This window comes from Panthera leo, chromosome E2 (genome assembly GCF_018350215.1).
Source record: "Panthera leo isolate Ple1 chromosome E2, P.leo_Ple1_pat1.1, whole genome shotgun sequence".
In the NCBI taxonomy this organism is placed as follows: domain Eukaryota; kingdom Metazoa; phylum Chordata; class Mammalia; order Carnivora; family Felidae; genus Panthera; species Panthera leo.
This window is the reverse complement of record NC_056693.1, coordinates 56,856,028-56,882,983: the sequence shown is the minus strand read 5'-3', so window position 1 is coordinate 56,882,983 and position 26,956 is coordinate 56,856,028. Positions and strand designations below refer to the sequence as shown.

Below are 26,956 nucleotides of genomic sequence, written 5' to 3'. Positions count from 1 at the left end.
TGGGGTCACGCGACACCAGGCCTTGTGCTGCCCCTTAGCGTATTTTCAAGACACGCCCGTGTGAGAACACGTCCAGGGTGTGGTGGCGTTTCTGGGCCCGTGCACCAGCCCGCTGTGCGGACGGACCCCTGTCGTGTGTGCGCCTCGGGGGTGGACGCGGGAGCTGCCCCGCTGTGTGGCTCTTAGGAGTCCCGGTGCTAAGGGTACTCGGGTACGGGCTTCTGTGTGGACGCCGGTTTTCAGCTCTGCCGCGTGTGGTCCCGGGGAGCGAGGGGCTCGCTGCGCCCTGTGTCGCTTTCGTCAGACTTTCTGGTCCGAAGCCAGCACACCATTTGATATCCCCAGCAGCTGGGCACGAGGCTCGGGTTCCCCGCGTCCTCGCCCTCCCTCGGCCATCTGAGCGCAGCAGCCAGCTTCCGTGTCGGGTGGTGTCTGTGCTGGGGTTTGGATTTGCGTTTTCCTGAAGCTGAACGACGTCGAACGTCTTTGCGTGTGCTTACGGCCGTCTGCGCGTCTTTAGAGAAGGGTCTGTTCTCTAAAGCCAGTTTCGGCTGGCTTTTCTTTATCACAGACCCGTAGGAGCGCCTCGTGGGTTCTGGGTCCGGGTCCTCCTCGGTGTGTGGCTGGCGCATCTGTCATTCTGTTGCTTGTCTTTCCACTTGCCTGGTTGGCTCCTTTTTGAAGCATGGAAGTTTCTAACTGTGATGGAGGCCGTTTTACCCGCCAGGTGCCGTTTGTAGGAACCCAGAGCCTAATCCAAGGGAGCCTGCTGATTTTAACCCTTGCCTGTCCGGTCTGTTTTCTGGGTGCCAGCCGGCTGACCTCGGCCTTCAGGTCACAGGTGAGGATGCGCTGACCTGAGGGGTAGAGGCCGTGTGGCATCAGGGTGCCGAGGAGGTCCTGGGAAGAATAAGGCCCAGGCCGAGGGCTGAGGGAGGAGTCACTAAGGCCCAGTGCTCCCTGTGACGGGCCATCCTTGGAGGTCACATTGGTGACCTTGCAGTTCTTAACTGCACTCTGTGGCTATTGCCTCAAGACTGGAGGCGTTGCTTAGGGCCCCACCAAGCTCTCTCTGCCCCAAACAGCCCCCAGGGCGGGAGCATTTCGCACAGGGCAGCCTGTGTCCTCAGGTGAGCAGTGACCGGAGGGTAGCGTCGGCCCATCAGAACAAGGGGCTTGTGCACGGTCAGTCATGGGGCCTCTGGTCCCCCGCCCGTCCTCCACAGGCAGGGACGGCTCCCCGCCTGCTCCTTCGGACCGTGAGGGCTGGCCCGTGGCCCGTCTTCATCCCGCAGGCCTCTGCGACAACAGGTCCTCCGAATGAGGACGTGGCCTCGGCGTGAGACAGCACGCTGCGGGAGCTGGGACTGGCTGGGGCACCCAGGCCTTGTCTCAGGGACAGCGCACCTTCAGATTTTTCCAGGGAAGCCTGAAATCTGGAGTATGTTGGCAAATGATTGAATTAGAGAAATTTTTTGTGACTTAGGCCGTCCCTCCATCTCTGTTGCTAAGTTCTCCTAACAGCAAGGGCAACGTGGTTGTGGAATGAAGTTCTAGACCCCAGAGCGGTGAGCTGGGACAGTTAATCTCCACGCTGGTTGAAGGCCTTGGGTGCACCTGTCTCTGGCGACTTGGAGGTCTCATCCCTGAAAGATGGAACTTGGATCTGGCAGCGTCTCCTGTTCGTGCCAGGATCCCTCACCTGGCCTTCGAGGTCGGCATTCGCATGTGTCCCTGGCCCTTGGGGCTGGCTCTCCCGTTTAGACGGGGTGGACCTTGCCAGCCCAGCATCGAGCGCTCTCACGGCCGTCTCAGGGCGCACGCGTGTGCGGTTTAGGTTTGGGCGCGGGGTCGTGTAGGTGGGGCAGGACAGGAGGAGGACAGAGATCGGACAGGCGTGAACACAGACCGCACACTGAGACCAAGTCACAAACAGAAGAGTCGTTAGCACACCAGGCTTCTTAGGGACCAGCTCCACGCAGGGAACCCGCCTGGGGTCTGACGTGGCAAAGTGAAGCTCAGCAGTGACCACGTGAAGACCGTGGCGGGTCTTCAGATACAGGGTGGCTTCGTAGCATCCTGAAGTTCTGGGCGCGGATGGGGGTGCCCAGGAACTGGCAGCTGTTCTGTGATCTGCCTGCCCAAAGTGCTGCGATAGAGGTGTAACGGAGAAGGAAGGAAGGTGGGTCCTTGCCGGTCTGCTAGCCAGAGGGGTGGCGTCGGGAGCCGTGTGCCAGGCTCGCTGTGCGTTCATTTTTCCTCTCCAGGCACAGCTGGGGGCTCGGCGGCGCGGGTCCCACCTCACAGAGGCAGTGGCAGCCGGGGAGGGGCTCCGTGCCTTGCCCAGAAGCACACCATTGATGCATCAGGATCAGAACTAAGCCCGAGCGCCTCCCGTCAGGGACAGCGACACACGGGGAGCATGACGAGACGCAGAAGCATTGGACGGAATCGGCGGAGGGGGGGGACGGCAGGGGACGAAGCAGAGTGGGGGCTGAGCTGAGAGAGAGTTCTTCATGGGGGAGCACTTACCCAGAAAGGGACTGAACCTCTGGAGAAAACCGGTTGACGGGGGCCCGGAAAACAGGCCCTCCCCTAGAAGGGGCCTCAACAGGCGCTTGCCCTGGGGATGGCCGGGTCCACCCGGAGGCACGTCCTGGAGAGGATGTCCCCACCTGGCGCAGGTGTTGAGCTGCAGCCCTGGCCGTAGCCCCAGGCCGCGTGGAGTCCAGCTCCGGCCCGGCCACTCCCCGCTGTGGGCCCTCTCCTCACCGAGTGGCACTCAGGCGTGTCAGGCGTGGTCGGCGACAGACCATCCCGTGGTGACAGACGTGCGTGATGGCTGTGGGCCCGAGCTGGGCCGCCTCCCTGCTTGTAGGGGACCCTTCGTCGCCCTGGCGTGAGCTCTCCTTGTCCCCGAGAACACCTACACCTTTAAAACAACAAAGACGAGCAGTCGTCTCACCACGACCACAGATACACCTGGGATTCCTGGGGGCCCTGGGGGCCCTGAGAGGCAGGTTCATCCCTAACCGTGTGAGCTCTCGGGAGCCAGTCAGGGGCCCTGTCTGCATGAACCCTGAAGGCGCCGTGTGACAGGAGTGGAAATGGGGACAGCTGGGTGCCCCCGCGCCACCCTCAGCCCCACCTGTGTGAGGGACGCGAGGGTCTGAGGTCTTGCACCTGCCCGTAACCGTCCAGTGCTCCCCCAGGAGGAGGCCCCGTGCACGATGGCCCCGAGGGCACCTGCCCCGGCCACGTGTGCACTCCCTGCGTCTGCTGGGTGCTCACTGCCCGCCTGGCATCGGCCTGTGTTTTTTTTTTTTTTTTTTTAAGTTTATTTATTGTCGAGAAAGCACGCACTAGTGGGAGAAAGGCAGAGAGAGAGGAGACACAACCCAAAGCAGGCTGTAGGCTCTGAGCTGACAGCAGAGAGCCCGACGCGGGGCTCGAACTCACAAACCGTGAGATCATGACCTGAGCGGAAGTTGGACGCTCAACCGACTGAGCCACCGGGCACGCCACACCGGCCCGTGTCTCATGTGCCTTGTGCCTCCTGGGGGTCCCAGCACCGTGTGATGCTGTCACCGCCATTTCTCAGATGAGGAAACCACGGTGAGACCAGCGTTCGAAGCCCAGCTCTGACCTGGGCCTGAGGCCCCTCAACACAGGGCTCCTTCCCCTTTCCCTATGGCGGGAAAGATGCCCACTTTCTGGTAACGATGGGGGTGCTGCTTAATTTAGATCTGCTGGACTCAAAATGGAGTCCGGGAGTCTCATAAATAGATTAAATAGAAGCGTCCAGAGAAATAGCAAAATTCTCGCTTTTTTTCTTAACGGTTGGTACTACCCACATAAGCGGATATTAACACACAGGATGTTGGTTTCATCTGTTGGCGGCCCGAGGGCAGTGCGGGTGCGTATCTTAGAAATACAGATTCCTGGGCCTCGCCCCAGACCTACTGAACCATAGGCTGCGTGGGGAGAGCTCAGCAATCAATTTTAAAAGCTCCCATGGGGCGCCTGGGTGGCGCAGTCGGTTAAGCGTCCGACTTCAGCCAGGTCACGATCTCGCGGTCCGTGAGTTCGAGCCCCGCGTCAGGCTCTGGGCTGATGGCTCGGAGCCTGGAGCCTGTTTCCGATTCTGTGTCTCCCTCTCTCTCTGCCCCTCCCCCGTTCATGCTCTGTCTCTCTCTGTCCCAAAAATAAATAAAAAACGTTGAAAAAAAAAAAAAAAATTTAAAAGCTCCCCAAGGTGAACCGCTGGCATACGACCCGGCTCTCCCGCGGCTGGGTGTAGACCCAACCGAATCGCAAGCAGGTGTTTGAGCCAAGTGTGTACGTGGCAGCCCGCGGCCACGCGACTCCCAACAGCCAAAAGCCACAGATGAGCCAGAGGTGCGTCCGCAGATGAGCCGAGGAGCAGAAGGTGACCCGTCCGGACGCCAAGGAATGAAGCGTACTGATCGCAAGCCTTGAGACCGCCCTGCTGAGCGGAAGAAGCCTGACGTCAAAGGCCACAAATTATGTGATTCCAGAGCAGGCAAACGCAGGGACAGAAAGCGGGCGGGGCGGGGGCAGGGACCGCTGACGGGTAAAGGGGTTTCCTTTGGGGGACAAAAGTCCTAGAACAGGGTGGTGGTGACGGTTGCACAACATCATGAGTATACGGAGTGCCACCTGGCCGCACGCTTGAGGGTGTTAGGTGGTGGCTTGTGTGTGTGTGACATAACCACCAAAACCCCCACGTCTCCCCAAGGGGTTCTGGTACCAGGCGAGGTGGGAGCCCCTGGCTTGGAGGCTGGGAGAGGCCGTCCGGCCGTCCAGACCCCAGCGTCAGCACGGGCCCAGGGGTCAGAACCCGATGATAGAGCCCCTGCAGGGGCTGGGCGCCCTTCTCACCACCTTGCCCTTGCCGTGGGCCTGCTGTCTGGCTGCTGAACCCCCCCGGGCACTTCCTCCTCTGGCTGAGAGGCGGGGTGCCCTTCCCTCCCTTCCCCCAGAGCCAGATTCTGAGACCGGGCCCTCATTAGAGGGAGGGGACAGGACAGCAGGACTTGCCAGGGCCGTGCCCTGGGCCCTGTGTCACCTGGAGGCCCAGCCTCCACTCTGCGGAAGAGTGTGGGGCGGGGGTCCACGGACCTCCAGCCTGAGGGGCGCCGCCATCAGGGCCCGGGGTGCCCGGTGGACCCGTTTCCTGCTGCCGCGGTAACAAGTTTCTGCAAAGTTGTGGCTGAAAACAAAGCATTTTCTCCTGCGGCTCTGAAGGCGGGAAAGCCAGAATCGGTCTCACGGGCTAAAGTCAGGCATGGGCAGCGCTGATTTGCTCCGGAGGCTCCCGGGGAGAGTCCGTTTCCTGGCCTTTAACAGTAGCGGGTTCACCCCGCCCAGGGTGCCGCCCTCGGCCAGGGACAGACGCACAGACGCTGGGAGAAAGGAGGGGCTGCGGGCTCAGGAGCGCAGGTGAGACAGGGACCCTGCCTGCCCAGAGCCGAGCTCCTCCATGCGCCTCAGCAGCTCTTGGGGAGCTTTCTGGAAGCCCAGATGCTCGCCACAGCCCAGACCAATGTCATCCGAAGCCCTGAGCCATGTGAAGAGTTCCTCCAGTATTCTCGTGTAGCCGGGGTTCAGAACGTTGTTCCAGAAGCCCAGAATCAGGCCGAGGTAAAGACACATCGGTACCGACGGTGGAGTTTGACGCGCCCCGTTCCACACACATCTCTCACTCCTGTGCCGAGAGCACAGAGAATTCTCAGGAATCCCGGGAACAGCCCTGTAGGGTGGGATCTGCTGTGATCCCATGTCACCAGTGGTCCCAGCGAGGCCCAGACCACAGAACCAGTGCACAAAGGGAGCCAGGGACTCTGGCTCCTGGGACCTGCCCTCATCTGTCTTCCAGAACATTCTAACGGGTCTGGGGAAACGAGCGAGGTCACTCTCTCCCTGAAGTTCTGAACCTGTCATGTGGCCCGTACTCTGGAGAAAAGAAGGAGCTGGACCCTGGAGAACAACCCTTGATGACAGGCGCTCCCGTGCGTGGGCGCCGGGCCGAGCCGCCACCTGCCTGGCCCACGGAGGCGCCAGCTTGCCACCTCACTGGCTCCCTTGTGCTCCAGAGCCGCCCGCCCACACAGATGGGGCCCCCAGGGCGCCTCTCCACAGCCCAGAAAGGTCACGGCAGCCCTGGGAGGCCGGCAGAGAGTATCAAAGCGCCTCAGAACTAAGAGGTTTTCCTCCTCGAGTGGAATTTCACAGCCCGGTGGCCAATTTCTAAGTCATGCACGTTAATGGGCAGCTAATGAGGTATCCAGGCAGGGACCTGGAGGTGCCCCAGGCTCGCAGAGCCCAGATTAGGGAGTACAAAGCCAGCGGCTGGTGAGGGAGGAAGCTAAATCATCTCTCCCTGCGCCTCGGGGTGGATGGATGTGGGCGGAGGGTGCGAGCTATGCGGATTTTGAGCCCCAACCCGGCTTGGTCTGCGCCCTCCACCTGCTGCCCCCCCCCCGTGCCCGGCATCCTCCCCATCGGGCCGGGCCGATGACCTCCCTGCGCTCCTGGAAAACCTCCACAGGGAAGAGGTGGGGCTGACACGCCTGGTCCAGCAAGAATGGCCTCTCCCAGGTCCCTGGGGGGACCCCAGAACCCAGAGGCCTTCCCGGGGCCCCTGGCTGAGCCTTCACACAGGGACTCCCTGCTGCTCCGATGCCTCCCTTCCCCTGCCCTTCACCTTCCTCCAGGGAGCCCTCCTGCAGCTGGGGTCTCGTGGTCACCCCTCCTACTCTTTGGACCCTATTTGTCTAGTCCTGGTCTCTTCATACGTCGGCCTTTCCTTCAGAACGGAGCCCTTCTCTTTCGCCTCTGACTCGCTGTAAGTCTGCGTGCGTCGAATGAGAGGGCAACTCAGGCCCCAGCCCCATGGGGCGCAGTGTGCCGAAGTGTGGCCCCTGTCGTGCTGAGTAGTGTGCCCTAGAGCCTGTGGATGTGACCTTATCTGGAAAATGGGTCTTCTGCTTTGCAGGTGCAGTGAGGAAAGGATCTCGAGATGAGATCATTCTGGAATGTGTGAGTGGGCTCAAATCCCAGGACGGGTCACCTCCCACGAATAGGAGAGGACACAGACACGGGGCGGGTGTGGGAAGATGGCACCCGGAGGGACGCGGCCACCAGCCCAGCACCGCCTGGAGCCCTTAGGAGCTGGACAAGGCAGGAGGGATCACGCCCTGGAGCCTTTGGAGGGAGGGCGGCCCTGCTGGGAGAGGATAAATTCCCATTGTTTTGAGACCCCCAGCTGGTGAGTTTGTCAGGGCAGCTCCAGGAGGCTACTTGCGTGGGGGAAGTCACGCCTTTTTCTCTCTCCTGGAATCCTACTCTCACTCTCTGATTCAGTGCCTCCCGTCCTGGGCGCTGGCAGCCGGGCAGGGTGCGGGGTGAAGCAGGTTTTGGGATGACGCAGCCAGGGTTGAACCCCGGGCCGGTCACTTGCCAGCGGGCCCGTTCTGAGCCCCCTGCTCCACCTGCCTGAGCTCAGTGCCCGCTCTGTGTCGAGCACTATGGTGTCACCCCCTCGGGATTCGCTGTGGGGGACCCAGTGAGACGCCCAGCGCCGGCTACAGGGCCCGGTTCCCAGCATCGCTCACTCGGTGAGCGCCGGTCCAGCTGTGCGCTCCCGGGCCACAATCCCGGCTCCCTTTTCGCATCCATGCCTGCCACTCAGCAGGTCAAACGCTCACTCAACGCCTCTACGCGGAGCCTGCAAAGACCAACAGTCTGCTGGTGACACGGTCAGGGGACGGAGACCGTTGGAAACCACATGGAGAAAAGGCCCTGGGCGCTGATCTGGTGTCTGCCAGATAAGGACTGATCAGGTGAGGCTCTGGCTCCGGAGATGGTTCACTGAAAGCCGCAGTCCTTAAGAGGGGGTCCCTGCACCCGCTGTATCCGCGTCACCGGGGAGCTGGGTAGGAATGCAGATTCTCAGACCCACGGAGTCAGAAACCGCTGGGTTGTCTTGTCACACAGCCCTCAATCTGGGTTGTCACGCACCCTCAAGGGGACTCGAGCGCGGGTGCCAGGAGTAAAGCAGGTTCACATTAGAATTCCGGATGTGACCTTCGTGGACCTGTGTTTTCCCGAAGGGGACAATTTCCTGTATTCTGCCATCTCCGCGGACAGCACAGCAGGTCGGAGAAGCGGTGTCTACTCAACGTCCGGTCCCAGACCAGCAACGCCCGCCTCCCCGGACCTCGGGAGTGATGTGGAATCTGGGCTCCACCGAGGGGACGGTGAATTCGAATCTGCCTTCTGACAAGACCCCAGGCGATTCACGTGCACATTCGTTTCAGGGGCCAAGCACCTGCTGACTGCCTGGGCCTTTGCACGCACTTGAGTCCACAGCGGGCCCCACAGCCCACTGCGAGCGGCAAGGTGGGCACACGGACCCCTTTGTGGATGGAAACTAGGCTTGGAGAGGTCACATGGTCTAGCTGAGCTCCGAGCTCTTAACCAAGCCCCCCTTCCTCAGACTGGGGGGCCTCGGAGAGGGATCCTGGGCCCAGTCCATTGACTGAGATCAGGTGCAGGCCTGCCCCTCCTGCTCTCCCAGCTGCCCTCCATCAGACCCTCAGCAGCCAGGAAAGCCCCGCCTCCTGGGAAGGGCCTTCACCCGGGTGGGGGAGGGGAGGGCGTCTTAAGACCCCCTCCTCAGGCTGGCAGTCGCAGACGCTGCGAGCTCTTGGGACCGGTGGCTCTGACCTCTTGTCCTTGTTCCCCTTGGTGTTGAGACATGACCCCAACACGTGCTCTCTAGAGCTCCCTTAATTCCCGAATCATCTCCCCACCTCGGGCACAGCTAGAACCTTCCTTCTTCCACCAGCGGGGCCCAAGAAATGCCGCTGAACCAGCTGGAGCGAGCCTGAGCCCCGTCCCTGATGGCTGACAACTATCTGATCTTGAAGCCTGGATTTGGGGGTAAGGGTGAGGGGCTGGGGTGGAGGCTCGGGAGAGGAGGGTAGGAGGTGCCCCGGTGAGGATAAACCGGGGCCTGGGAGCGGGTCACTTAAAAGGGCAGCCCGAGGCAGCCCGTGGCGTGGGGCTGTTGGGACAGATGGGTGACTCTGATTTGGGGAGCGAGACCAGTCATAGCCAGGAAGGCAGTGTGAGAGGACTGCGCCTCTCCCCCCCGCCTCCCTGCTGCTTCTAGCCATGGAGGGACCGACGGCCGGCAGCCCAGGCCTCGCGGAGAAGCCGGTCCCCGCGGCCGCCAGCCCCTCTCTGTCCTCGCTGGGCGCTGTCTTCATCCTCCTGAAATCCGCGCTGGGGGCCGGCCTGCTCAACTTCCCCTGGGCCTTCCACAAGGCGGGTGGGGTGACCCCCGCCTTCCTGGTGGAGCTGGTAAGCACCTGCGGAGCATTTTTCGGGGCGGGGGGGGGGGGGCGCGGGTCTCCTGGGGTGGGATCCAGACTGGAATCCTCAGCATCCCTCCTGAGGGGCTGCCTGTTGTAGAAACGACCCCTTTGGAGACTCCCGTTTGCGTCCGCTCTCTGCTCAGCTGCCGCGGGCCAGGGTCCTCCCACCGCAGCCCCGAGTGGCGAGCACCCCTAGGCTGTTGCGGGTGGGGGGTGGGGAGGCGCCTGCCTCAAGTGATCCTCTGCAGGCGGTCACCTGGCCAGTCGGCTCCTCTCACCGGCTGGTTACAGCTCGATGCTGAAAGTTGAGCTCTGCGTGCGGTCGGATCGGGTGTAAGATGCTGTGACCCCCCACCCCCCCAACCCACACCCGGCCTGGCCCGCCGCCCCGTCACAGCCGTGCAGCCAGTCCTGCCAGCTGCATGTGGAGCCTGAACTCCCTTCTAGAAAGGCCGGGGCTGGACAGCCCCAGCGGAGAAGGGCCGCTCGTTAGCACAGCTTCATTTTATTTGCGAAGATTCTCTTTCCGCAGCTGATAGCAACAGCTGAGTTGTGTGGGGAGCTGGTCCACAGACGTGATCTTAAATGCCTTTTTATGGCGGCCAGCTGATCGTGGCCACGGGGCCTTTTTTGTCCTTGGGGAAACTGCCCGGTCCTAGCTTGTGTAGTGTCCGGCCTATGAAAATAGGTAACTGTGGGACGATAGCGCAGGAGTTTCTTGGGGGGACAGGACACGAGAGAGCTCCGGGGCACGGTGGTGGGTTCTCAGTCCTGACGGGTTAGGGTTGTACGGGTGGATCGGTCGTATCTCTTCCAACGATACGTGTGTTCTTTTAACCCACAACCCACGGGATTTTAGGAGAGTAATTGAGACTCTCTGGGTTTCTGAGATCTCATTTATCCAACTGGGGCAGGATAGTAGGAATCCCAGGTGCAAAGACATACAGCCTGAGAGGCCTCAACAATCGGGCCTGGCAGCACATTGGGTAGAGGTCCCTGGTCTCCAGGTGGCCTGTGTGGGTGACAGGCCTGGTGGAGAGTGATATCAAAGTCCCAAGGGTCTGGGGCACTTGGCAGGGTCGGTTGGTAAAGCATGTGTGACTCTTGATCTCAGGGTTTTGAGTTCAAGCCCCACGTTGGGCCCCGAGCCTACTTAATTAAAAAAAAAAAAAAAAGCCTGCGGGGCAGCTGGCTCGGGTGGTGGGCTGGGGGTCACCCTGGCCCCACGGTCCTGCTCCGCAGGTCTCCTTGGTCTTTCTCATCAGCGGGCTGGTCATCCTGGGCTATGCTGCCTCTGTCAGCGGCCAGACGACCTACCAGGGTGTGGTTGGAGGGCTGTGTGGCCCGGCCCTGGGGAAGCTGTGTGAGGCCTGCTTCATCATCAACCTGCTCATGATCTCCGTGGCCTTCCTCAGGGTGATTGGGGACCAGCTGGAGAAGCGTAAGTACTGGCAAAGGAGTGGGGGGCGCCCCCGGGGGGCTTCTGGTTGATGAGCGGGATGTGGGTACTGGGGGGGGGGGCCTTGGGGGGACAGCAGAGGCCAAGGCCACCCCTGAGCTCCTTACATCGTGGCAGAAGGAGTGGTAATGAGCACCCTGGGAGTCATGGAGGAGGAGGGGCTGTGCTGGATGTCTAGTGGGGACAATCCAGTTTACAGATGGGGAAGCCAAGCCAACTGCAGAGAAGTCCCTTTGGAGAGCGAGCCAGTAACACCTTGAATCTGGGGATGGACGTCCAGGCCTGAGCCCAGGCCCCCTTGGCTTCTCGTCCCCCACGGACCGTTTCCCTGCAAACTCTGCTAGCCACATCGTGCCTGCTTTGATAGATTTCCTTTTTGTTCTCTTCAGCGTATTTGCGAATTCTTGCTGGGATTTCTTCCTGGACTCACGGGTGTTGACGCTTGTGTGGTTCAGTTTCCGCTTAGTTGCGGAGTTTCCTAGATCGCTTTCTGGTTTCTGCCTTAGTTGTGCCACGGTCGGAGAACACGCTCCATGCGGTTTCAGTCTTTGGCCTCGGAGACTTGCTCTGGGCCCCCATGTGATCAGTCTTGGTGGGCGCTCCGGGGGCCCTTCAGGGACGTGCCTGGTGCAGTTGGGCGGAATGTTCTGGAACGCTGCATCGGCTCTAGGTGCTCCACGGCTTGGATGAGATCCTCCCTAGCCTCCCTGATTGTTTTTCCAAATGGAGTTACTCCCTCAGGTGGTGAAAGGCGAGCGTGCAAATCAGCTGTGTTTGCAGGTTGGTGTGTTTGACCCTTGAATTCTGTCCATTTTGGCCTCCTGGTGCTCGAAGCTCTGTTGGCAGGCTCCCACCCGTGAATTGTCCCATGAGGATCGTGAAAGATCGCCTCTCGTCTCTGGTAATTCTTTGCCTTCAAGTCCAACCTCTCTGCCACACGTCTAGTCCCTCCAGCTTCCTTGAGTGTTTGCCTGGCTTCTCCCCCTCCTCCCACCGCCCCCCCCCCCCCCCCGCCGGGTCTTTGACTGTGAACCTAAAGGTAACTTGGGAGTTTCAAGTATGTTTCCTGCGGTCGTCACGTAGTTGGGTCTTGCTTTTTTCTTTCTTTCTTTTTTTTTTTTTTTTTTTTAAATTGTCTCGACAGTCTCCGTGTTTAACTGGAGTGTTGCAATTTTTAATTGGAAGGTGGTTAGCCATACGCTTGGATTTTGGTCATCGGTTTTGCTATTTCTTCTGTCACTTGAACCAAAGGCCCCAGTGCTGGGGGTCCCGAGGTTCCAGGTGCCGTGTCTTGGGGGGGGGTGCTTGTATCCCGAAAAGCACGGAGATTGGCGAATCTGAATCTCCCAGTGGATAAAAGGGGCACACAGAAGCGCCCTGCCTTTCGGCGTGAAGTGGAGGTCATGTCCGGTTCCACCTCTGGGCAGAGGTGGTTGCACCAGAAGGCAGCTGGAGTGATCAGAGCAACCTTGAGGACGCAGACCTCCTCCACGGGCTCTGGGCAGATGGCCTGGGGTGTGCTTGTGTGTTAGTGGTTAGAGGGTTGGGGGTGTGTTGTCTCTGCAGGCTTCTTGGCAGGGGGGCCAAATAAAGACTGGGGGTGCCTGTGGCGGGTGGGGTGCTTGGTGTCCTTGTGTGCAGTGGGTACCGATGACTTAGAAGTGACAGGTGCTGAAAGACGTCAAGGAACGTTCTAGTAAGTTTGAGGGCTCGGGAGGGGCTGCTGGAGCCCAGATGTCCGAGCTGGGATCCTGGCTGAGGAGATCTAGATGCAAAAGCGGGGCTTGTGTCCCTTCCCAGAGGCCATGTGGGTCTGGCACTCCCCGAGATCTCTGTGCACCTCTGGGTGCGTGCATTCCCCTGGCGTCTGTGGCCCGGAATGCCTGCTTTGCTCTCGTGCCTGGTGCCTGTGTAGAGTGACCTCGGGGTGGGACCCTGGGACCCCTCCCCCACCCCCCCAGCCTTGCAGAGGTTCGGTAGAAACAAACTACTCGGGTAAGGTCTTGGCTTCTGTGCGTGGCTGGCTTGCATTTAGTGAACAAAGAAGGGTCACAGTCCAGCACAGCAAGCGCCCCCAAGTGGGCTGTGAAGCATCTCTCAGCTCCCAGCCCTCCGCAGCAGGGCTGTGGGGACCTGGGAGGAGGGACACCCCCCATCCTACCCCCCTTTCGAGCCCCAGGCCATCTTGCTCCTCCCCCAATGCTCTCCCCTCCCCCATGGGCCTTGCCTCTTCTGTCAACTTCAAATTCTGCATTTCATTGTGGGGGGGGGGGGGGGACACCGGTCTGGGTTCTTCCGTTCCCCCTACTGCGAGGTTGGTGGGAGGCTGGGAGGAGTGTGTGTCCCTTGCCCCCATCAGCATGGGCTCTGAGACGACGTTGGCCCGGCAGACTATGGCAGATGTGACATGGTGCCCGTTCCAGGCCCAGCCTTTAAGCGGACAGTTTCCCCCGGGATCTTCGGGAGCCCCCAGCTGCCCCGGCGTAGCCTCCTGGAGGGTCCTTGTGGGAGAGACCCCAGGACTGCAGGGAGGGCTCAGGCGTCCCCACCAGACACCCAGTGTCGAGCCATCGCGGACCCTCCAGACCAGCCTACCCATGGGCCATCCACGCACCCCCACGTGACCCTAGCTGGTCCCACGCGGAGCAGAACTGGCCGGCTCAGCCCTGCCCTAGTTCTCCTCCAGTCCCTGGCGTGTGACAAAGCCGTCGCTCTGGGCCACTGTTGTGGGGGGTGGGGGGGGAGTTTATCAGGGGGACGTTTACTGGCTCTCAGTACCAGCTCCCCCCCTGACAGGCTCATGAGCAAACAGAAAAGCATCTTTTATGAGCGGATTAGGGCCCAGGTGCCTCAAGGGCAGGCCCCTTGGCCTCTTCCTTGTTGCGGCCCCTCTAGCAGAAGGTCACCGAATGGCTGTTGAATGAACCTGCGGCAAGGTTGCTGCCCCCGTGGTGGCATGTGACAGGTGGGGCTCCTTGCCCCGGCCGACCCCGGCCCGCCCGGGAGCAGGGACCCCTGTGGATGGGGCTCTGTGCCTGGGAGGTGCTGGGGCCACAGCTCTGAGCGGTCCCCACCCTCTTGCCCTCCCTGCCCTCAGTGTGTGGCTTCCTGCTGCCCAGCGCCCCCCCGGCCCCGCAGCCGTGGTGCGTGGACCAGCGCCTCACCCTGACCCTGCTCTCCGCACTGGTCATCCTGCCCCTGTCCGTCCCGCGCGAGATTGGGTTCCAGAAGTACACCAGGTACGGGTGGGGCTGCGGACGCTTCCCTGCCAGGGTCCCCACCTGTGCCGGCGTCTGCAGGTGGGGGGGTGGGGACGGGGGGTTCTTTCTGCCAGGGATTAGGGGGGCGGCCAGCTCTGGTCCTCCCCTTTTGGAGAAGAGAAAAAAGAGGGACAGTTACCCAAGTAGCACATACGCGGGGTAGAAAACAGAGATAAACAAGAACGTGTATTGACGTGGCTGCTATTCTGTGATTTCATTATTACAGATGGTTTATGTGCACAGTCACGGGGAGACCCCAGATATACACTTGGGTTCCACCTTGCAGTCTGAGGTGTTTTGGGTTTATTTTTTTTTAACGTTTATTTGTTTTTTGAGAGAGAGCACAAGCAGGGGAGGGGCAGAAAGAGAGACACAGAATCCGAAGCAGGCTCCGGGCTCCGAGCTGTCGGCACAGAGCCGGATGTGGGGCTCGAACTCAAGAACTGCATGAGATCGTGACCTGAGCTGAAGTCAGAAGCTTAGCCGACTTAAAACTACCCCTTTATATATAAATTTCGGAAAATAAAAAAAAAGCTTGGCGAAAGGACTCACCTGAGTTTGCAACCTGCCTTCCCCTGTTGCGTCGTGAACGCCAACAGACTTTTTACCTTAGAACTAGAATGGGGAGAGAGCACGTGGGGGACCCAGGTCCCCTCTGGGCTCCAGCCCTTGCCTGGCTCTCCTGTCGTGTCAGCAAGGTCAGGGGCGCACCCCGCTTTGGTGTGGCCGAGCCGAGGGCGTCCCGGCGTGGGTGCCACATCGGAATGCTGTCTTGTTGGAGGGATGGGGGCTCCCGAAGCTCTCGGACCTGACGGGTGTCGGCCTGGCTGGGAGCTCGACGCCTCTGACCCCTGGGCCTCACACAGGCTTCCCGCTGTCCCCATGGCACAGACACGGAAATCGAGGCTCGGAGCAGTGGGGACCTTGCCTGACACCTAGCCGACGTGGGCCGCGCTGGCCCTCAGACGGTGCTCTGTGTCACCCCGGGCTGCGTGTGGCAGGGCCCGTGTTCCCGTGATGGGGTGGCTGTACCGTGGAGGCCCCTAACGCCACGTTCCGTGTGTGTCAGCATCCTAGGCACCCTGGCCGCCTGCTACCTGGCCCTGGTCATCGTGGTGCAGTACTATACCGGGCCCCAAGGCCTTGCTCGTGAGCCCCGCCCCGCACAGAGGTGAGTGTGAGGGGGCGGCCGTTCATGGCTTCCTGCGTGAGGCCGAGAGGTGGGGGTGGGGAGGGGCTGTCCTGCAGAGATGCTGCGCGGTGCCGAGGGCTTGGGGTTTGCTGGGAAGCCACTGCGGGGCTGAAATCAGATCTGCTCGTGGCAGGGCCACCTCCACGGGCACGTGACCAGCAGTCACCCAGAAGGGCCCTGCACGTGGCTGAATGGCCTGCTGTTGCAATCCTGAATTTCTTTTTTTTTTAAGTTTATCTTTGAGACACGCACACACACACACACAGTTCGAGCAGGGAAGGGGCAGAGAGAGAGAGGGGGAGACACAGCATCGGAAGCAGGCTCCAGGCTCCAAGCCGTTAGCCCAGAGCCCGCCGCGGGTCTCGAACCCGTGAACCGTGGGATCGTGACTTGAGCCGAAGTCGGGCGCTTAACCGACTGAGCCCCACCGGGCACCCCGCCATCCTGAAATTCTTCCCTGAACAAGGTGCCAGCGTGTTCATTTTGCGCCAGGGCTCCACGAACTTCGTGGCCTCTTCTGGCCGACCGATTGGAAGCAGGACCGCAGAGAAGAGGCTGGGGCGACTCTGAGCTTTGGGCTTGAGCGCTGGGAAAGGTGGCAGTGCTGTTTCCTGGGGTGGATGAGACGGGAGCAGGGGCGGGGGGAGGAAGTCACGTGGGGACATGTTATGTTGGAGGCGGTTCTGAGACCTCCGATGAAGACGTCAGGTGACCAGTCAGACCTGTGTGTCTGGAGGTCAGAGAGGGGTCCAGACTGGAGGGAGAAAGGCCGTGGGTGTCGGCCCCGAGGGGGCATTTGGGGCCGCCAGCCTGGGTGAGAACGGTACGCTGAGCCAGTGGTGGCCAGTCCGGCACCAGGAGGTCAGGGACAGGAGGAGGAGGTGTTGGGAGAAGAGAAGGAAGGAGAAGGTGCAGAATGGGTTAGCTTGGCGGGGTGGGGGTGGGGGAGTTCTCACTAGTGCCTCGAAGGAAGAATCCTTCCTGCCCCTTCCAGCTTCTGGTGGCCCCGGCAATCTTTGGCGTCCCTTGGCACATGGTTCTATCCCTCTGTCTCTGTTTCCATCATATAGGACCTTCCCTTGTCTGTGTCTGTCTGTTCTTCTGGTAATAGCACCACCCCACTCCAGTGTGACCTCAGCTCGTTTTCCCTCATGACCTCTACCAAGACCTTGTGTCCAAATAAGGCTTTGTTCTGAGGTTCCCAATGGATACAAACTTGGGGGGATGCTAGTCAACCTAGCGTAGAGGAGGATAGAAAGTGGGCCTCAGCAGTCAGCAGAATTTCAAGAGGGTTGGGGTGATGGCCGCCAAAATGCTGTTGCTGGGTCACGTAGGACTGAGTCTCAGCTTTGAATTTAGCCACGGAGGCTGCTGGTGATGGGACGAGAGTTTCATGAGGGCGGGAGAAGGGGCTGAGGGTCCCAGTGGATTGGGCCCAGGGAAGAGAGTTCTTCTGAGAAGGGGAAGAGAGGAGTGGGCAGGAGTTGATGGGGGAACCAACACCAGCAGGTGCTGCTTATATCTCACTCCGCTCTGTCTCCCCAGGTGCCAGAGGCTGGTACCCAGAGCTTGTCAAAGGGAGCTGGGGGTCCTCATCTGGGTGCCCCTGAGGGGGGCCGGACCTCAAGGCTCTGCCCTGTGTCTGGCTCCGTCCTCTCGGGCAGTTTGGGTGGTGGTCAAGCCATCCTTGCCCTATTGGATTTGATGGATGCTGCCAGTGCCCCCGACCTCGATGGAAACGGAAAGTTGGGAATTCCTTGTAGCCCTGTCCTGCGTGGAGAAGGTCAGCTTAGCAAATGTGAGCACAGGTGTCTTTAGAAGGTGCAGTGTGCCACACGCATCCTTTTCCTGGTAATTAAAAAGCCTGTCTCACAGCCCGGCTCAGCTACGTTTTCCTGGTATTGTTTAAAACTCCTCCTCAAGTGGCGGTTGTTGTGAGTCGAACTTTTTGCGACAAACCCCTGTTCTTGTCTGTTTGCAGCCCCTCCTCCTGGACCTCCGTGTTTAGTGTCTTCCCTACGATCTGCTTCGGGTTCCAGGTAATGGCCGCGTGCGGGTGGAGGTGCGTGGCTTGGGGGGCTGTGGTGACTCTGCTCCCTCGGGAGAGGGTGGCCCTGTGTCAGGAAAGAAGGTGGAAGACTCGCTACGGGGCGAGGTGGGCGGCCTCCTGGAGGCTGTGCGTGTCGGTTGGCATCTGGGCTCGGTGAGGGGTGAACCGCTGTTAAACCTGGGCACCCGGCCTCTGCCGACACCAGCAGCACATCTGTTGGGTCCGGGGCAGCGAGTGGGGCTCCGGAGCTTGTTCCCTCCTCTGCGAAATTCTCCCGGGGCCATCTCCCTGACTGGGGACCTGGTGCCACCCGCTTAGACAGAACGCCTTTATGCAGGTGGCTGCTGTCCCTGGCGCCTGGGGGAGGAAAGATCCTGACTCGGGAGGCGTTCGGGTGCCGGGAGGCGTACCGGGCAGAAAAGGGGAGTTTGTGACGAGTGGCACAGAGTGAGGGTGGGCCGAACTGTGGGAGGCGACAGGCGAAGGGCAGTGGGTTCACCTAGTGAGCCCGGGAAGGGAGGGGGCCGCAGGCAGGGGTGAGGCGGCGGGAGAGCTGCAGGGGTGAGGTCGGTGCCCCCCCCCCCCCGTGTTGTTAGAGGGGTGCAATGGAGGCCGTGGGCTCCTCCCCCGAGGGGGTTTCCAGTCACCTGGCAGGTGCTCCCTGACTCATTTCATCCATTGTTGATTTTAGGAAAGCTTCACCTCCATCCTAAGAACAGCCGCCCCCGCCACCCCCAGACACCCCCAGACACCCCAGGCGGGTCCCAAAGTAAAATCGAGTTCGCAGGGGCAAGTGGTGTTCGGCCCGACAGCTGTGCCTTCTCGCCTGACTTGTTCCTCCCCTGCTCTGTCCTCCAGCTCCTGTTTGTGCTTTTTCCATCTTGCGTTTTCTTTGAGGATCGTTAAAAAAAAAAAAACAACAACCCTGGAACGTTTCCATTTATCCTCTTTATAAATCAGTCGAAATATCGCTTCTGGGGCTCAGCAAGCCGCTCGCAGGAACGTCTCCCATTTCTTCTCGCACGCCCCATATTTTCAAAGAGCTAAAGTGACGATTTTGTTGTCAGCGGTTTGGCCGCGGCCTTCATCCCTCTCTCCCGCGCCCGGGCACCATATGGTGCGGCAGGCTTGCGCCGCGGGGGCCGCTTTCCAGATGCTTCCGAGGGCTGCCCCCCTCACCTTTGCCTCGGCTCCGTCAGCCGGTTCTCCTAGCAACCGGGGCCTGGGCTGCGGTTTCCAGGGACACGGGAGGCAGCGATGAAGAGCTGGGAGAAGACAGACGCGAATCGCAGGGTGGGGGTGGGGCTCAGGCCAGAGGAGACCAGGATCTGGGGGTGCGGGGGTGGGGGCGGAGGGCAGTTGAGGGTGAAGAGGGAGAGAGAGGAGGAGGGGCGGCCTGCTGGAGGGGTGGCGCGGGACGGGCAAGTCTCCTGTTGGCCTCAGGAGCTCTGACCTGGCCAGACCGCTCCCCGCCCCCTCGAGGGAGCAGCGGGGCGCCCCGTCCAGCCTGCAGCGCAGCGCGAGGGCCGTGGAGGGGCAGACGTGGGGCGCGGGCTCAGCTCCCAGCCAGCTCGCCACCCCCGGGACTTCTCCGCGGCTGCTGTTTTTAAACAGCCGTGTTGAGGTCTAAGTCCCGTGGCAAACAGTTCACTCATTGGCCGCAGGCGACTCAGAACGCTGGCGACGCCCCGAAAGGAGCCCTGTACCTGGGGCCGGCCGGCCCCCACGCCCTGGCACCCACGTGTCTCTCTGCGGATCTCTTTCGGGCGTTTGATTCTAAGGGGGTCCCTTGGTCCCGGCTTCTGTCCCCCAGCGTGCTGCTCTCCACGTTCGCCCCTGCCGTGCCCTGTGCCGCTCGCTGCCCCCCTTCCTGTGGCTGCGGGGTGGTCGTCGGCCGCATTGAGTGCAGCCTGCAGACTGCTCCTCAGCCGGTGGACGTGTGACCTGTTTGCGCTCCCCGGCCAGTGTGCTCCTACGCCTGCCGTTTCTCCTGCCCTGGGAGCAGAGAGCCAGTGCCATCCCAGCCCCTGTCCCAGCCGGGCAGCCCTGTCCTTGGGAGCCGTGTAAAATCTGGTGTAAAAGCAGGAGAAACGGCCCAGGGGTCTTGGGACAACCTGGGGGGAGGGCTGGACGATATCCTGCCACAGCCGAGCGTCTTGTCCCCACCCCTGCGCTTGGCCGTGCCCTGGAGACCCCCACCGCGTGGCGTCCTGGGCGACCCCAGAGTCTGTGGGCCTTGGGGTTTGGTGTGTACTCGGGAGCAGGGATGGGGAGACAGGGAGACCCCCTGTCATGGGCTCTGGGCCGTTCTGGGAGCCATGCAGATGTACCTGAGAAATGCCATAGGGGTAGGTACAGGAGGCGGGAACCTGGGTCCCCTGGCTTCCCCTGGTTTCCCCTGATTGAGGCTCCCCTTGAGGATAAAGCCCCCAGGGCCTGGCTGAGCCAACCTGCAGCCAGCAGGCTCCTGCAAGGTCAAGGCGGCCTGGGGCAGGAGTGTCGGGGGGGGGGGGGGGGGGGGGGGGGGGGGGGGGAGGGTGTGTGTGCTCAGTCTCCCCCGGACGCGGCCCCTGCAGGGGAGTTGGGGAGTGAGTGTGTGTGTCCCCCACCTCTCCTGAGGGCGTGCCCCTCCCCATCATGCTCCACGAGGCGGGGGGGGGGGGGCTATGTTTGCTTGACTACGTGGCATCTCACACTGGCACCAAGTGGGACTATTAAGCATTTGAGTGCTGGGGAGCCGGGGGTGGGGGAGGCTTCCTGCTTGCTGGGTGGGTTAATGGGTGTGTAATTGAGTCCCCCGGAATGTTCTTTAGCTATGGGCCCGGCTCTGTGTGTGGCCTGAGCTCAGAGGCATAAGCGAACCCAATGTCCTCGCCCTGATGTAGCTAACAGATCCTGAACAAGCAAACCCAGAAGTGCTCGGGAGGGGAGGGGAGGGACACAGGGGGGGACACAGGGAGGGACACAGGGAGGAGCTCAGTCCTGCTGGGGAGAGGTTTCTGAAAGGAAGGGTAGGTTCTGGCCGTACCAAGAGAGAATCCCAGGTAGAGGACCCAGCAGAAGCAAATGTCCTGAGGCAGCAAGGAGGAACAGAGGTGAACTGAGCTCAGGGGTGAGGAAGGCGTGGCTAGCAGCCTGGAGAGTGGGCAGGAGGAGGTGATCCGCATGTTTGGTTTTGATCAGAAGGGAGTAAAGAGGCTGATGCGTGGAAGGAACCATAGAACAGTCTGGAAGCCATAGGGGGCATCAAGGTAAAGTCTTGCCTCTCAACCCCGGCTGTGTGGCAGTCAGGGTCTCCTGGGCTGCTGGTGAAATGCCGCTGCCCAGGTCCTGCCCCAAGTAAATGAAGTCCTTGACGTTGGCCATAGGTGTTTTTTATTTCAAATTCCTCATGACATTATTAAGTATACGTCAAACATATAAATCATGGCTGTGTCTATTCCCGTGCAACCCTCAGCCCAGTCAGGATCTAGAATGTTCCTGGTACCCCCCCCAAGCTCCCTTGTGACCTGTCCTGCTCCATAGCAGCCCCCTTCTGTCACCGGAAGCGGTAGTTCTCGACTAGGCGCAGTTCTAGGGGCCCATTGGGCAACGTCCAGAGACGTTTTTGGTTGTCACAATGATGGCGGATGTGTTCCTGGCGTCCAGTGGGTCCCCACCAGGGATTCTGCCCAGCATCCTGCAGCGCACAGGACAGCCCCCCCCCCCCCCCCCCAGATGTCAAGGGCGCTGCAGTCCAGAACCCTTGCCCCAGGGTGGTTAACTTGTAACCGGAACTTCATGTCCCCGGAAACACGTTTTCTCGTCTTGCTCAGCGTTCCGGCCGCGAGGCCGTCCTGTGCGAGGTTGTGTTCGTCCTTCAGGGCTGTGTCGTATTTCCCGGGTGACTGTCTGCCGATCTCCCTGCTAGACTTTCTACTGTCGGCGGACCCGTGGGTGGCTTCCTGTGCTTTGGGGCCCGGAGACGTTCGAGGTGGCTCCCGGTGCCTCGGGCGCCCCCTGAGCCCCGCCCCTGCCTCGCAGTGTCACGAAGCCGGGGTGTCCATTTACTGCAGCATGACCCATCGGAGCCTCTCCCATTGGGCCCTGGTCTCCGTGCTGTCCCTGCTGGCCTGCTGCCTCGTCTACTCGCTGACAGGTAAGGCAGCACCAGCACACCGCGGAGCTGGGCGGGGGCGCGGGAGACCCCGAATCACGTGTGCCCGAGGAGTGCTCACCGCGTGCCCGGCCGCGCCGTGCCGGGTCCGGGAGGTGTCACAGCCCTCGCCCGTTTACTCCTGACCCCCCTGGGAAGTCCCCATTTCACGGAAGGAGTAGCTGAGGCTCAGACGGCTTCCGTGGCTTGTCCGGCAGGGCCCCCCGACTAGACGTGCAGAGCTGAGACCCTGCTCGTACGCTCCACACCCTGCCACACAGATGTCCGATGGGACGGTAGTGACCGTCGCGTGGCATGATCTCTGGGTAGCGATCTACAAAACGCCCTTGTGGCTTTGACGGACGTGGGTGCCCACAGACCTGGGTTCCAGGCAGAAGGGTCTCCGAGGGGCGCGGAAGTGGGCCTCAGAGACGGCTGGGACCTGCTTAGGGTCACACAGCGTGCCCCTGGCACAGCCCAGGTCTCAGGCCCAGGCTGACTTCTGGCTGGCTGCTTCCCTCCCGCCCGAGGCTTTGGAGCCCCTGACCCGGGGAGCCCTTGGGCCGCTGCAGTGTGCCAGCCACTGTGGCCCACCGTGGTCACCCAGGAAGCTTGCTGACCCACGACGCCGTCAGTTGTGGGAGGACAGCACGGGGACGCGGCTGCCGTGTTACGCAGCGCCCGCTGTCCGCGGCGTTCCCCGTGCTGTGCCCCCCGTCCACGTCTCCCGCCAGCACGGCGCCCTTCTAATCCGCCGCCCTCTCGGCCTCCCAGGGGTTTACGGCTTCCTGACCTTCGGGGCCGAAGTTTCTGCGGACATCTTGATGTCTTACCCAGGCGACGACGTGGTCATCATCGTGGCCCGGGCCCTCTTCGGAGTGTCCATCGTGACCGTCTACCCCATTGTGCTCTTCCTGGGGAGGTGAGGTCCGGCCCGCGGGGCCCTTGTATGTCGGTGCCTGCTCCAGACTGAGCCGCGGGAGGGTCGGTGCGGCCCTTGGGGAACGGTGCCCGGTGACGGGCCGGAGCCCCGCTGGGGGTGCACGGTGCCCGGTGGGGGCCGGCGCGGGGCTGGAGCCACCCGTGGTGTGTGGCCTTCAGGTCGGTGATGCAGGATTTCTGGAGGAGGAGCTGGTGCCTGGCGTGTGGGCCCGGGGCCCTGGCGGAGCCCTCGGGGCTGTGGGTCCGGGTGCCGCTGACCGTCCTGTGGGTCGCCGTGACGCTGGCCATGGCCCTGCTCCTGCCCGACCTCAGCGAGATCGTCGGCATCATTGGCGGGATCAGCTCCTTCTTTATCTTTATCTTCCCGGGTGAGGCCCCTGCTCGGCTCGGCTCTGCCCGGTCTCCCCGTGGGGGACTCGAGGGTCTGGAGGGTGGGAGCCCCGCCGAGGCTTTACTGACCGGACACGGGCCGTGGACTGTACGTGCCTTGAGTTAAACGTCTCCGTGACCCTCGATGGGTGTACCCGCTGGGAGTGCTGTCGTCACCCCATCCTGCAGGTGGTCAGAGAGAGGCCCAGCGGCCTCCCGGGGCGGGGCGCAGGGAGTGCCGGGTCAGCCTTGGCCTTGTCCAGTCTCCGGTGCCACCGTGCACTGTGGGATTTCTTTTTTTCTTTTCTTTCTTTCTTTTTTTTTTTTTTTTAACCTTTCTGGGCACGTGAAATTTACGCTGTTCAAAGGTGCCCTGTGAATGTCGTCTTCTTGTCTTGGTCCCCGGACCTGGGAGGCAAACACGATCTCTGAGACGGGTGTTTCGTACAAAACCTTCCCCGTGTGGGTGGCTGGAGCTCCAGTCAAGGAGGCCTGAGGCTTTTTGCAGCCTGGGGAGCCCGGGGGACCTCCCAGAGGAGGCAGCGCTCAGGGCTTGTCGTCGGAGAGGCTCAGGGGGGCCGAGGTGTTAGGGGGATGGTGAGCTGGGTCCGTGGGGACGGGCTCTCGAGCTCCGGGCTGCTCTGGGTTCAACAGTGGAGAGCTGGAGTGGCCCCGTGTGTCCTTTGCAGGTCTGTGCCTCATATGTGCCGTTAACGTCCAGCCTGTGGCTGCACGCGTCAGGTAAGTGTTCCCAGACCAGGGTGGCAGTGTGGGCGCTTGAGGGGCTCAGAGGGAGCAGAATGGGAATGTGGCAGGGCCCACGGAGGTCACGTCCTGCCGGTGAGACGAACGACAGGCCACGGGGCTTGGCTTGTCCACGGTGACACGGTGTCCGAGCCAGGAATCGAACCCCTGCCAGCCACACTGGGGCCCGCCCACACGCTACGGGTGCTCAGCCCTCCCTTGCCCTCAGAGGGTGATCGTCTCTGCCGCGAGCTGTGGCACAGGCGGGTCCCGTTGTGGGGAACCCTGCGTTGTGGAGGCCGTGTGGCCGGAGGGGTAACACGTTGTGTCTGCAAGGTAGCGAGTCTTGGCTGGACCCTTGCTCAGTGCCCGGCCCTCAGTCCTCTCCTTACGATACCAGGATACCCATCCTACAGACGAGGGGGCAGACGCTTGTCCACAGGCACGTGACAAGTCAGGGTGGCGCTGGGACTCAACCCGGGCTGACTGGGTCCGGGCCTCGCGCCTGCCTCCTCCTCCCTGCTCCACGATGTGGGTTAGACAGAGGCTTTGGGGCTCCCCCTCTTTCCCAGAAGAGGGCCCTCATCTCCAGGGTGGCCTGGGCTATGACTGGGGCCCTGTCCTTTGCCCTCGAGGGGCCCAGGTGACCCCCCGAGAAAGAGAGTGCACGCACGGGTTTGCCACACCTCAGCAGGGGCCTGTGTGGCTCTTCCTTCCCTTCCACAGATGTGGGAACTGAGGCCGAGGCAGGTAAAGGGACACCGTCCTACGTTTGCCGGGGCGTTTAGCACAGCAGAAGTGCGTTTTGTCCCAGCCGAGGCCGCATGTCCACAGTCAAGGTGTCGGCAGGGCCAGGCTCCCTTTGAAGCCTCTGAGAGCCGCTTCTATTCTTGCCATTTCCTGCTTCTGGTGGCTCCAGGTGTCCCTGGCTGGTGGCTGCCTCACCCCCATCTCTGCCTCTCTGGGGCTCTCTGCCTCAAGTCCCCATGTGCCTTTCTATAAGGACACCTGTCACTGCCCTGAGGGCCCGTCCCAAACGCAGCATGATCTCCTCTCCGGATTTTTAACTTCGTTACATCTGCAAAGACCCTGTTCGTAAATAAGGTCACGTTCACGGGTTTGGGGTGGACACGAATCCTGGGGACTGCCATTCGGCCCAGGACAGGTGCTCCTGTGTTCCAGCAGCCAGGGGCTTGGGTCCCCCCAACCGGAGGCCAGTGTCTCTCTCCTTCCCTCCCGCCTCATCGAGCCCCGGCCTGGTTTTCCCACAGCCGTGGGCAAGGCTTCCTTCCCTTCTGGGGGAAGAGCTTTTCTGGATGTCTCTGAACCTGACTCGGGCTTGGGGCGGCCGCGATGGTCTGGGGCCTCCTACGTGCGGCTGTTTCTCGGCAGTGGTCTTTGAAGGCCCTGCTGCTTCTGTTTTGTGCCTGGATCCAAGCTCACAACAGTTGTTACTGGTGGGCTTTGAAGGTATTTTTAACTCTAGAGCTGCCGTAGGGCCTCTGATCCCTCAGAACCGCTCTAGGAGCCTGCAGGCCTGAGAACATTCCCCACGCTCTCCCCACCTCCGTATTGGGGGCGTTCACGATTCTGTCTCGCTGGAGACTGTCTTTCCATAACATCGGGTCCTGTGGCCTTTGTTAATGGGGCCAGAAATGTGTCCGGCCGCCCTCCCGTCTGTAGGAATTTCATTTCCTTGTCTGCACGGTCTCTGTTGGTGCGTCGGGAAGCTCACAGATGTGGCCTCAGTGGCTGTCAGGGCGACCGCCTCTGCCCCCGTGGCCAGCCGCTGTCCCCATCGTGGGTGACTTCGGGCTTTCTGCTCCTTCATCGTTTTCAGGGGGGCTTCATGCCCCTCCTCCCGTTGCCCCCAAAGAGAAGGGACTGGAAAAGGGTCTCCCTCCCCCAGGGGAGGAACGGGATTAACAGAGGCAGTGAGTGGTTTTAATCGCAGGGGGCCCTTCTCTCCCATTGTCTTGGAAACCCATCCCGACAGGTGGGGGGGAATACTATGGGTTTTCCTTCCAACTTGGTGGCTCTCCTGGCTTCGTGTGATCAGCCTTCGGCATGCACTTGGCTGGTTTGTGCAGAGCTCCGGAGGAGAGCGTGCTCGATGTGTATTTCTTGGCCTGGCAGGTGCTGTTTGGAGGCGTGGGGAGTGGTCTCCGTGCTCGTGGGCACCTTCATCTTCGGGCAGAGCACGGTGGCAGCCGCCTTGGAACTCCTCTGAGCGGGAGGGGGTCGGCCCGGCCCCATGGCTGCCCTGGTGCGGCTGCCTGCGTCCAGCTGTGCGACCCGTGTCCTTGCCTCATAAAGATGCTGGAGAAATGGATACCTTCTGCCTCCTGAGGCTGCTCATTTGGGCTTCTGCTGGTTCAGAGGGTTTCGGGCTCAGTGCCGAGGAGGGCAGATTCGGGTCCTCGGGCCGCCCCGACAAAGACCACAACCTGGGGCCTCGAAGGGCAGAAGGGTCCCCTCGCCGTCTGGGGGCGGGAGCCCGAGATGCAGGTGTGGGCAGGGCCGCGCTGCCTATCGGGGAGGATCCCCCTGCCCCTTCCAGCCTGCGGTGTGGCTGGCCATCCGTGGCGGTTCTTGGCCTTCCCTTCCGGCGTGGTCATCTGCCCTGTGTGTCCCTCCAAGTCTCTTTTTTTTTTTTTTAAAGTTAGAGACCGTGAGATCCAGTGGGGGAGGGGCAGAGGGGAGGCGGCTAGAGGATCCCTGCGCTAACAGGAGAGAGCTGGGCGCGGGGCTCCAACTCGCGAACCGCGAGATCGTGACCTGAGCCGAAGTCGGACGCTTAACCGACAGAGCCACCCAGGAGCCCCGAAATCTCCCTCCTCGTTTGAGACCCCAGTCATTGGATTAGAGCCACCTTCGTCCAGGGTGACCTCATCTGAATTTACTTCCTTAGGGTCTGCAAAGATCCTGTTTCCAAACAAGGTCACAGTCACAGGTTCTAGGAGTTGGGGACTTCAACCTAATACTTCTGAGAGACACAGTTCATAACAGAAGTAGGGGCTGAGGCCCAGGGAGCCCTGCTTTGGACCGCGCTCCGATGGGAGGGTCCCAGGGATTGTCCCTTTCCCTCTGGCTGGACCCGAAGAGCCTGGAAACCCAGTGATCTGTGTGCGGTTCCCTCCCGGCCCCCCCCCCCCCCAATTCCGGGTGTCACGCCTGCGGCTGAGGGCGAGGGGCCCAGAGGTCTGCCCCAGGGTCAGGGTCGGGGGAACGGGGGTGGGGGGAGAGGCAGCTTGCGGCCCAGCTGCTCCTGGATCGCTGTGCTTGCCAGCGCTGACCCTCTACGGGGCCTGGGGTGTCCTGGAGGTCGCTGCATTCGGGCCGCTCTCCCTCTGCCTTGGGACGTCTGCCGGAAGCCGGCGGTTGGCTGTGGCCAGATCCAG

At 61.5% G+C, this 26,956-nt stretch overlaps 1 protein-coding gene across 1 annotated transcript; it reads left to right on the top strand.

The window, feature by feature from the left end:
• The first annotated feature begins 8,882 nt into the window (after positions 1 to 8,882).
• Positions 8,883 to 25,881, top strand: SLC38A8 (solute carrier family 38 member 8). Its single transcript, XM_042918983.1, has 11 exons — positions 8,883 to 8,967; positions 9,200 to 9,390; positions 10,647 to 10,845; positions 13,961 to 14,102; positions 15,193 to 15,294; positions 17,297 to 17,354; positions 21,389 to 21,503; positions 22,275 to 22,422; positions 22,602 to 22,810; positions 23,501 to 23,552; positions 25,692 to 25,881. The coding sequence occupies exons 1-11, from the start codon at positions 8,928 to 8,930 to the stop codon at positions 25,783 to 25,785; spliced, it is 1,350 nt and encodes a 449-aa protein (XP_042774917.1). The 5' UTR covers positions 8,883 to 8,927; the 3' UTR covers positions 25,786 to 25,881.
• Positions 25,882 to 26,956: the final 1,075 nt, after the last annotated feature.